The sequence below is a fragment of the Centropristis striata genome, chromosome 12 (genome assembly GCF_030273125.1).
Source record: "Centropristis striata isolate RG_2023a ecotype Rhode Island chromosome 12, C.striata_1.0, whole genome shotgun sequence".
Classification (NCBI taxonomy): Eukaryota; Metazoa; Chordata; class Actinopteri; order Perciformes; family Serranidae; genus Centropristis; species Centropristis striata.
In genome coordinates, this window is record NC_081528.1 from 21,346,624 (window position 1) to 21,358,233 (window position 11,610).

An 11,610-nucleotide genomic window follows, 5' to 3' on the forward strand; every position below is an offset into this window, starting at 1 on the left:
CAAATGAACGCTAGAAGGCTTCTTTACCCACAGGTTCTGGTATCATATGCTGTTATAAAATAATAATCTGCGAAGCATTTTAAGCTGCACTAACCTGCATTCATAAAGATGATAAACAAACAGTTTGATAGATTGTGAAATAGAGGAGTGTGGTAATAAAGCAGGCTTGCAGAAGCTGAGATGGATGGACGGACGGACGGACGGACGGACGGACGGACAGACAGACAGACAGACAGACAGACAGACAGACAGATAGACAGATAGATAGATAGATAGATAGATAGATAGATAGATAGATTAGACTTTATTGTCCACCATGGTGGAAATTTGTCTTTGGCTTCTCCAATATATAAGATACAAACATGACACATAAAACCATACCATCTGGGATGGGGACTAAGAAATACTTCAATCAAAGTGATTACATCACAATCACGCTGCAGAAACCATCTTGACTCTTGTGCAGTTCACAAGGTTCGATTTTCCTCTTTGTCGTCAGCAGCCAAATCAGATCAAATGTACAGTTCTCTCAGTAATAGCTGATTGGAGGGGAGAATCTGGATGCTTTTCAACAGCAAATCAAGAGGCAAGATGCAACTGTGTGGACAGACACTATCAATACCCAACAGGTGGAGAAGGATGGACGTGATCACGGTGTCACTGACTCTCCCATTAGAGCTGCTGCAGAAGCAGAAGCCATGAGAAGACTCTGATTCTGCACAGAGAGGATCCCTGCAGGGACTCGACAGTCTGAGAGACGCTCTGGACCTCAGACAGCTGTACCCCCCCAGAGAGGGACAAGGAGGGGGTTATGAGTAGCAGATGTGACACCACACACACACACACACACACACACACACACACACCATGGAGCTGATGACATGTCAGGGTCATAGGAATTTGTCACTCTGTAATCGGTCATGTAAAAAGCTTGACTGGTTGCTCTCTTCTTCGACTTTCCTTCACATCAGCTGAGGATGTTTTGCACTGAATTTAGAGTGAAACTAGTAGAAACAGTCACAAGTAAATAACAAACAGCCCACATGCTACTTGAAATCCAAGATCATATTTATGTAACCAGTGTTGGAAACAATTAGCACATCATTGTCCTGGTATATAGACTGTGTTTTCCAGGTATGCCTCCATTCATGTCCAATACAGAGCATTCACATCCCATTAGTGCCACAATACACAAAGTGTTTACAGCGTCTCATACTCAAACACTCTACATATGTCACGGCAGACGGGTGGTGCAAGTTTGACGTTTGGCAGTGAGTGGGCATCCGCTCCAGCTGCCCATGCCCAGAATAAGCTCCTCATACACACACACACACACTCACACACACGCATACACACACACAAACTTAGCATCAGGATCCAACTTAAAACAAACCATCAGGGGGCCCCGTCACATCCACTCAGCGCTGAGCAACAGACAGACAGGCCTGTTTATAAACGCACACAAACACACACACACACACACACACACACACACACACACACTCATTTGTGAGAGTGTGCACATATACAGTACAGACAGACGCCTACCATGAGTGTGCGGCTGGTCGTGATTACTTGTTGGGCACCAGCATTCAGCAACACACACAGACACACACACACACACACACACACACACACACACACACACACGTAAACTTCAGCCTAAGTGTCAATCATCAAGCAATAAACAAAGTATTCTTTTTAATCCATTAAAGTTATATTTTATAAATAGCAAAATTACCATTTAAAGCGACAGTTCACCGTAAAGTCAAAAACACATATTTGTTTCTATTACTTATGTGTTATTTATTCATCTAGATTGCCTTTTAACTATTCTAGAAGGAAAATAGTTTTTTTTTTGGTACTTTCCGTATCACAAGCAAAGTGCCATCTACTTCCATTATATGAGAGGTGTCAACATCTATATGACTGATATCCAAAGACTCAGCAACTTACACCACAACAATCTAGAGTGATAAATAGTACCACAGGTAAAAGGACCAATATGTATTTTTGATTATTTGGAGATGTAGGCCTACTGTCCCTTTAAGAAACTAAATCTTAAATTCCTATCATGATTAATGTTGCACTCTCAGTCTGCGGCTGCATTTAAAGGTCTTCCACTAAGCTTCAATTGCAAACCAATTATTCACCAATGATTATTAATCAGAGCGTGTGGACACGCAAATCAACAGCACGCTCTCGGGCCTGCAGGCGCAAAAATTATCGGAAAGCCTAATTGCAGCTAGTCATCAAACTTCCGCATTAATGGAAACCTGAAGCCTGTGCTAAATTGGATTTGAGTCTCTTGTTTCCGCCGAGCGTGCGTGTTGTGCCTAATAAGAGGAAACACGTGTGCCAAACATCCCTGGACGGGACAAATGCAGATTTGCACTGGATCAGGAATCATAAAACAAGTATAGTCCGCAGCTTCCTGTTGTGTTGAGCTCAGCCAGGCGTCACCGGCCTGCACGCCCGCCGTCACTTCGGCTGACATCCCATAATCCCGTGACGAAGATTTATGAGTTGATGGCTGAAGTCAACATGGAAAATAATCTCTTGGATTTGAGTGGATGGAAAGACTGTCTTTTATTCCAGTGCAGGCCTGAGCGCACACAGTTATTTCTGCTGCGCTCTTCCCTCCGGCCCGTGTGTTTGGAATGCACAGTATCGAGAGAAAACGACAAGTTAGGAAAGAATAAACATAAATCCAAGCCGCAGTCCTGAAACAGGTTATGATGACAGAGCGCATGTGATTCCGGTTGGTCATAGTTATCCATTTCCCGGCTGTTGTCAGAGATTTCCATCACCAACCAAACCAACCGTGCCGTAAACACAGCCCTCATTTGTTTTCTCCTCACAGCAATTATATCATGTGATTAAAAAACATTTTAAATAGAGCCTTCGCTGACTTTTATTTGTGTAAAGCGGATCTATTTCATGTCGAGCAGTAATGTAATAATCCTGAGCTGTCATTACGGCCCAGTTTCCCCCCCTTGTGCGCCGAACTCCATCTGATCTCCGCACTTATGAGAACCAGACTGGCGCACACCCTCACCGGGCACCGCAAAGAAGAAAAAAATCCCACTTCAGTACCGGAGGAACGGGAGACAAGAGAGGCTTTAAGGAAAGCCTTCAAATTAATATAGGAAATGTTAGCTTCAACAGAAAATGCAGCAGGGAGATATTTTACCTTCCAGATGGTCCGAATTAAAAGACTTAAATATTTGTGCCTGGACTCCCCCGCCAGCTCTAAAATGTTCATTCTATTTATCTATCGGATGTCTGAATGGAGGGAAGCAACATGGACAACACGCAGATTAATCAAAGAGCGCGTTTGTCCAAAAAATTGAGAAGTGCTCCACAGATTTGATATAAATCACTTTTCATATGGCTTTATGGTGTTTCCTTAAGATGTACGGTGTTTATTATTATTATTATTGTTATTATTATTATTGATGTTTTTGTTATTATTAATTAATTAATATTAATTAAATCTTCTGAACGGCATTATATTACAGAATGCCACCAACTAAACCCAACTTGTATCGTTCAGCCTAAACGGTATCATGATCCCACCATGGCACCGTGCGTAAAGATGCTGCTGCTGTTGTTCTGGATGCGCAAAGTCCATTGAAACAGCGCACACTGCAAAAAAAAAAAGTGTAGTTATTTACTGAGTCTCATTAATTTACTTCAGTAAGTGTAAAAAATGTTAGTTGATTGGACACTTCAACGAGTTTTCATGCAAATAAACCAAATTAAAGAACTGTATTGAATCGAATCAAACACCTGTTGATTCTGATGATTTTCCTGATTTGGCATTGTTGCAAAGTGTTGGGAACAAAAAGCAATTGCTTTAGGAGAGAATGCGCTTTTATTTCACTTTTGTTGCAACATTTATCTATGATTTGCTTCCGGAAACTATATCTTAGGCCTGGATAAGTACGAGGATGGATATTTTTTGCAGCGCAGGCCCATGTGAAGGAATGCACGCCCTCTCCGTGACGCGCAGAGGGGAACTAGAGGAACAAGCCCTCTGTGAGGCAGACAGGAAAGGGGAAACACACGGATAAAGGGAGAGAGAGGGAACTATTGTAGTGAGGAGGAGAGGCGTGCCAGTAATCAAGGATTTTGGATGAGGGCGCGCGACTCGGGGAACACATGGAAAGACACCGGATCAATTACGCAGCGTCACGGAGCCGCCGTGAGAGCAGAAGGGCTTCCTGAGGTGCTGCTGCTGCCTGTTCTACCCCGTCCTGCCCTGAATGCGCCGGGACACTGAACTCTGTGCGGGACAAAGTCAAAGTTCAGGCGGATATACGACGCGCAGAAAGACGGGACCTTGCGGCAAGATGCAGGGTCTGAGTTCCAGGGCTCATGCGTTTTCTGTGGAGGCGCTGGTCGGGAAACCGTGCAAGAGGATGAAAGTGTCCGAAGGACACGAGTCAAGTTCAGCTGGAGACACCGGCAGCGAGACGAGCATCTTCACCGGTGAGGCACAGGGACTGCTGGACTTTGGAGAACACATTACTGATTTTACGCATTTTACGCACAAGATGGAACAATAACACCAATGGCAGAATTGGCCGTTTGCAAGTTATTTTTGCTTCATCAGACTTAAATTTAATCAATTTATTCCCTTTACATGTTGTCTTAATATTTTTTTCAGATCTATCAAATATAATTATTTTTAAGGGGGAAAAACCTGCAAATATTCTGTCAGTTGTCACACTGGAGCAACCTTTTTGTTCTTTTTAATCATTGGCAACATTTACAGCCTCTTTAAATAAATAAAAAATACTTGTAAATGTTGTTAAAAACAAAATGTTAACATAAATGCATTTATTACCTACCAGACTTGTTTTCTCAGCAGCTCACTGATCCCAGCGTTTGCCCCTTCATAGGCCTGAACGAGTATCCAGTCAGCCGGATGAAGAAAGCAGGTTCAACACCGAGGAGGGCAGAGGACACTTCTTGTGACCCGGACAGACAGAAAGTCAGATCCGGGACTGAAGAGTCTGAACCCAGCGGAGAGGAGAGCAAGCCGAAGGAGAGCGACTGCCGCCTGGACAGAGAGGTCCGGGTCGATCTGCAGGGCTCCGAGCTGTGGAAGAGATTCTATGAGATCGGCACCGAGATGATCATCACCAAAGCTGGCAGGTACGAAACCTGGAGGAGACAGTTTCTTTTCTGGAGTTTACGATACTGTAAACTCTGGCCTTTAGCTTCTTCTTTAAACACTTTATGCATCATGTATCCTGCAAAAACTACAGACTTAACCGGGGACAGGAGGACCAAATTTAAAGGCGGTTATTGAATCTATTCATAATAATATATATGGCCTGTTTGCAAGATTTTATTCTAAAATGGAAACACATAAGCTAAAACCAAAAATAGTCTGCTTTAATTTGACGAGATTTGGAATCGAGTCCTTTACTATTTCAACAACAAACAAAAAAAATCTAAATACTCATATGGTCTAATACTCTCAATATAATAACAAGTCACTTTAATCACATTAAATATGATCAGGCCCCACACTCTGCAGCACTGGCTTCACTGCCTATTTAGGGACCACCTATAAACCTTATTTTTTACATTTAAAATAAATATTATTTTTATTCTCAAGCCGGTATAATTACATGTTAGTTTCCGTGTTCTAATGTCAGTTATGCATAAAATACAAGCTGGATATCACTGGTATGATACATGATACACTTACATTAATTGTTCTGCGGTCACAGGTGCGCGTTTATCAGGTGTATAACGGCTCTGAACGCGCTGCAGTTTGATAAAGATACAAGCTGTATTTACTTTGTCCAGCGATTGGGTTAAGTTGTAGTAATACTTATAATTTAATGCGTTTTGATTGAATGATATTTTTGAATTAAAAAAAACTTAGTACACACGTCATGTATCGTGGTGTAGATTTATAAGTTTGTCTGAATTATTAGCTACATTTTGTCCGATAAATTTAAATCCAATTTTCCAGTCGAGGTTAACAAATTAAAAACAAAAGAAAACCTATTAAGTATGATTCACCATCGATCAATCACATAATGAAACGTTGTGACAGAGGTTCATAATTAACTCTATCTTCCAGCTTTGGAATAAATGTGCTCTGATGGTCATGTGCGTTCTGATTTATTTTTTCTCCCGAAAAATGAGTTATTGGGACATAACTACCTGCTGAAATCTAGGTTCCGTTTATTCAATGACGGAGAACAGGCGCTATAAATCTCGGCAGTGAATGTGCCCCCGTGGCCCCTGGAGGACCCTGAACCTCCCTCTGAACTTGGCCGCTGCAGGCAGCAGAGTTTCTGCTCGGGATAGTTGTACCTGATCTGGTTCTGTGGGGTTCTAGGAAGTCAAATCCAGGACGACTAAACACACTTTTATACCAGATTGCTGCAAAGTTTAAAATATATATTAAATTCATAAGGGATACAGCATGATAAAAGTGCTTATTCTCCCCTCCCTCGTTAGGAGGATGTTTCCTTCTGTGCGCGTAAAAGTGCGCAATCTGGACCCGTGCCAGCAGTACTACATCGCAATGGACGTCATGCCAGTGGACTCCAAACGCTACAGGTGTGCATTATATTAATCACACGCGTGTTATTTATCTCTCAGTGTATTTACTGACATGCACACACCGCTGCAGGTATGTGTACCACAGCTCGCAGTGGATGGTGGCTGGAAACACGGATCACTCCTGCATCTCCCCCCGGCTCTACGTGCACCCGGACTCACCGTGCGCAGGAGAGACGTGGATGCGTCAGGTCATCAGCTTCGACCGGGTCAAACTCACCAACAACGAGATGGACGATAAGGGACATGTAGGTAACCCATCTGAGCATGCGCAGTTTCCTCTTTCTGCTCTGATAAAGAACCAGTCGGCCCACAGGGGAGATGTTTTTATTTCTTACTCGTTTTTTTTTTTACCTGTACGGAAGAGGATTAGGGCCACACATGAAAAAAGTATTTGAGATCTGAGTTTAAGGTCAGATTTCTGAGAATAAAGTCAGATATTATAAGAATAAAGTCAGAAATTATGAGTTTAAAGTCAGAACTTGAATTCTCTTCCGTAGACCTGTAATAGGATATGTAAAAAACAGATAATTTCTATATCTTTCTAGACTGACCAGAGAGAGATCGCATGATGAGTGTGTGTGTTTAACAGCTTGGCAGCTTCACTCCAGCTCTCATTGCTCTCACACACGTATTGAAGCTGGTCTCGTCTAATAGCGGACTGTTGGTCAGGAAGGAAATCCTGGATGTGTTTTAGGGATAAAGGAAGTGGAAATCCTCCTCAGCTCTTGGACTTCCTGTAAAGGTTCAGTGATGTAAAGATGTGACAGATGTGGTAACTGTGGAGGCTGTAGGTGGCTTTTCTCTTGATCCTCGTGTTTATAAAATCACCCTGGAGTCGGTGTGTTTGGGGATTCATTATTCTGGTATAAAATGAGGGAATGAAACCAGAAACAGTCTCATAATCCCTGATGTTGTTGTGTTCAAAATATCTTCTTATATGGCCTCTTTGAAACTCTGTAACATATTATACTTTAACATGAATATTGTTCTTCTGAAGCTGTGTGGCATTATAAAGTATTAGCTTTGTGTATGTTGTGTATGGAAAACCTGCTTTCTCTTGTGAAACCATAAATTATATGACTGTATATATTTATATTTCGCTTCTCCTGTTACAGGTAAAGAGGAAAATTTTAGATTTTGCAACTTCAGAGCTGTTAAATTATGTAATTTAATTTATTTTTTCTTTAACTGTTTATTTTTTAAAAAGAAGAAAAATGAGAATAGTAATGCAGCACAAAAGCAACATTATAGATGGAAAAATTTAATTTTGAGAAATAAATCTTACAGATGATAGTATATTATTTCATTTTTAAAGATATTTCAAATTAAAGTCGCATCAATTCCCCTAGAATGGGAAATTTTTAATTAGTTTGATGCACCCATTTAATTATATTTAATGTTTTGTAAGTTTTTTTATTTAGTTTGTTTATTTTGAATAGCACATTTAAAAAAAGTTAAACTATTAGTTATATAACATAACAGCCTCTATGTGTTACTGTTACTATCATTGTGCTGATGTGGATTTCCTGTTGTGAAATGAAATAATATTTAAGTTCTATTATCATATTATCTTCATATCTCATCTATTGTAGTTCATTTTGTAGCTGAAATGATTTGCTCATTTCCCGCAGTTTTAAGTTTTAATCGATTAATTAATAAGTTAATTGGCAATAATAATTCAAAAATAACAACTTCATGGATGATTTAATTGTATTAGAGTTTTAAAAAATTAAGAAAACATGCCAAAGGTTCTCTGTTCTCTGAAGGATTAGCTGTTAGTTTGTTGTCTCATGCCAAAGCAAATTGAATATGTTTGTGTTTTGGAACAAATAACTATTCGATGACATCTGCTTGAGCTGTAGGAAATTGTGAAAGATATTGTTTGACATTTCATATATCCAATGAATCAGTTAATTGAAAAAATCTTGAGAATAACTGATAATGACATTAAACCCTTGTTGCAGCTCTCTATTTATTACTGCTGTCTAATTTGATGATATAATTGATGATCTCTTTGTAAAATCCTGTATTGTATCCTCTCTCTCTCTTCACTCAGATAATTCTCCAGTCGATGCATAAATATAAACCACGTGTGCACGTCATCCAGCACGACCCTCGCATGGACTTGTCACAGATCCAGTCGCTGCCTGCTGAAGGAGTGCACAGCTTCTCCTTCCCAGAGACTGAGTTCACCACAGTCACAGCCTACCAGAACCAACAGGTGACTAACACTCATCTTTACACCCTTTAAGCACATATCAAGTCTTTTCAACTGTCTGCACTGCAAACATAGAAGTGTGCGATATATATCGTCTACAATATTGTTGTTAACGTTGTTTTGATGTGCGATTTCACATTATCGAGTATTTATAACATCTTAAAAAGAAAAATTACAAAAGGTGCATTGACGGTGGAGGAGAGGTGCATGAAAGTCACTTTGTTAACAATATTAAGAAATGATGATGAGCCACTTATTTTGCTCATGCTTGTATGCTGCACAGTTTACCTCAGGAGAGAGAAGCTGAATGTTTACATTTAATGTCTCTACATTGAAGTTTAACTGGGAGTCTCTTGAATGCTTCAGTTTAAAGAAAATAAACAAGAGCTGTTGGTCTGAAACATTGTGTCCATCCATACAGTCATGGAAAAAATTATTAGACCACCCTTGTTTTCTCTAATTTCTTGTTCATTTTACTGCCGAATACAACTAACGGTGCATTTGTTTGGACAAATATAAAGATAACAACAATAGCCATTTTCAATGGTTTTCTTGATAATAACCAAAATCATTATCAAGAAAACCATGGAAAATGTCTAAATATCAGCTCTTAAATTAAACTTCAACTTATCAGCTATTTTTGTTGTTATCATTATATTTGTCCAAACAAATGTACCTTTAGTTGTACCAGGCAGTAAAATGAACAAGAAATTGAAGAAAAAAATGGTCTAATATTTTTTTCCATGACCTGGTAAGCAAGAAGAATTTTAACAGCTTTTTTGGGGTAAAGAAATCACATTTTAAAGGATATCGTCAGATTATCGTTATCGGAAAATTATAAAAAAATAAAGATTTTTTTGGCCTATGTCGCCCACCCCTATGCACACATGGCTGTAATATTCCTCAATGAGCTAATCAACAGTTAAAAATGCTTTAATCTGAGCATCATGAAGGTGATGAGGCCCATTCCTCTGTGGCCTCAGTGTCCTGTTGCTCCGAGCGGGTGTGTGTGTTCCCGTACAGGGGAGCTGACCCCGCTGTTGGCTGCAGCTCCTCCAGTAACAGAGGCGTCCGCGGGGACTGCCAGCTCTTTTCATCAGGGTTCTTTTTACGATCAGCGAACGTATTATTACAGAAACTCAATAACGAGCTGTGACTGGGCCCACTGCTGGAGTCCACAGCCCATTAAAGCACCAAATAAAACTGTACGACCTCCAAGAACCCTGTTTGACATGGCTGATCGCCCTGGGTGCTGCTGGGAGATGCAGTCCCAGAGGGGGTGGGGGGGTTGGGGGGCCGTGCCACTCTTCGTGCTGTCGTAAAGCTGAGCTCATTGTTAGCTTAACACGTCAGCGGCTGACACGTCCGCTCTAACGCGTATCTGTTCCTCTCTTCTGGGCAAGATCACAAAACTGAAGATCGACAGGAACCCGTTCGCCAAGGGCTTCAGAGATCCAGGACGGAATAGGTACAGCAAACCCTCACCAAACATCCACACTTGTTCTAGCTCAGAGAGTACTCCACTAAAGACCCAGCAGGGATTTAAGGTTCAACCGCTGACATTTGACACCACATAAAACCTTCAGAATGAAGTTGAAGTGTGTAGTGCTGAATTTCACACCTCTCAAAATCAATATTTAAATACCTGGAATAACATTTTTCAGTGCTTGTGTGTGTAGGGGAGTGTTGGATGGCCTGCTGGAGTCGTATCCCTGGAGAGGCCCTCTCAGCTTAGACTTCAAGCCATTTACCATCCAGCTCCAAGGTACCGTGCTGCTGCTTATAACTCCTCCGCTAAAGTTTTTCTCTCTGTGATTCTGACATCTTTTATTTTGACAGGGAGCTCGGGGTCACCGACCAGCAGTATGAAGACTCTTTTCCCCTTCTCCTCTTCTTCATCCCTTCACCCGTTCTCCGTCTCCTGCCAGGACGCAGCAGCTCTCCACGCCCTCGCTCTCCCTTTCTACGGCAAGACCTCCGCCGCCGCCTCGCCCTCCTCCCCGCTGCCCAGCAGGGCCTTCTCCTCCCTGGGAGCGGACCGACTGAGAGGCCTGCCCCCGCTGTCTCCTCTCGCAGACCTCCCACTCCTCTCGGCGCTGCAGGCCAAGAAACCTCCCAACTGTAGGGATCCATGTCTTCACGGGTCTCCGGGGAGCTCCCCCAGCCTCTTCCCCCTCCACAGCCCCCTCAGCCCGCAGGGGCCTTCTCTGCTCCCTCATCTCTCTGACTCTGCGGGCCCCTACTGTCTTTACCGCTACAGCTTCCCCCTGAGCCCCCAACTCACAGCTATTTCCCGGCACGCCAAACTAACCGAAGACACCACAGACTGTCTGCTGCGCCAGTCTCCGTGGCACCCGACCACCAACCACTGCCTCTGACAGCTGGACCGCACTTTTAGGCTCCGGCCCATTGAGTGTAACGAGCCAAAGCTTATTGCAACAAAACAGAGAGGGCTGGTTCTCTATTCGAGCAACACTCAAAGGAGCAGTAAACTGTGGCAGCAGGGATGATTTTGTATTTAAAAACTATTTTGTACACTGTGTTGGATTTACCAGCATGAAAACTGATCCCAGAGCAGATCACGAGAGCCAAAAGCCCAACATGGCAGTGAACAGAAATGTAGACAGAATGTAGATTTTTACTGGGGACAGTCTCTGTACCGCAGGGCAAACTCAAAGAGCATCAGCAATAGGACCCGAGGTATGTAATATAAATATTAATGAGTGACTGTTAAACTGACCATAAGTGCCTATTAAAGTATTGCTCATACTTTTTGTTTGGATCACACACCGGCATTC

At 42.0% G+C, this 11,610-nt stretch overlaps 1 protein-coding gene across 1 annotated transcript; it reads left to right on the forward strand.

Moving 5' to 3' along the window:
• The first annotated feature begins 4,268 nt into the window (after positions 1-4,268).
• Positions 4,269-11,190, forward strand: tbx22 (T-box transcription factor 22). The gene is made up of 8 exons (XM_059346568.1): positions 4,269-4,494; positions 4,908-5,163; positions 6,490-6,591; positions 6,665-6,839; positions 8,651-8,815; positions 10,216-10,280; positions 10,492-10,577; positions 10,652-11,190. Exons 1-8 carry the CDS (start codon positions 4,269-4,271, stop codon positions 11,188-11,190), a joined length of 1,614 nt encoding a protein of 537 aa, XP_059202551.1.
• The last annotated feature ends 420 nt before the right edge of the window (positions 11,191-11,610 follow it).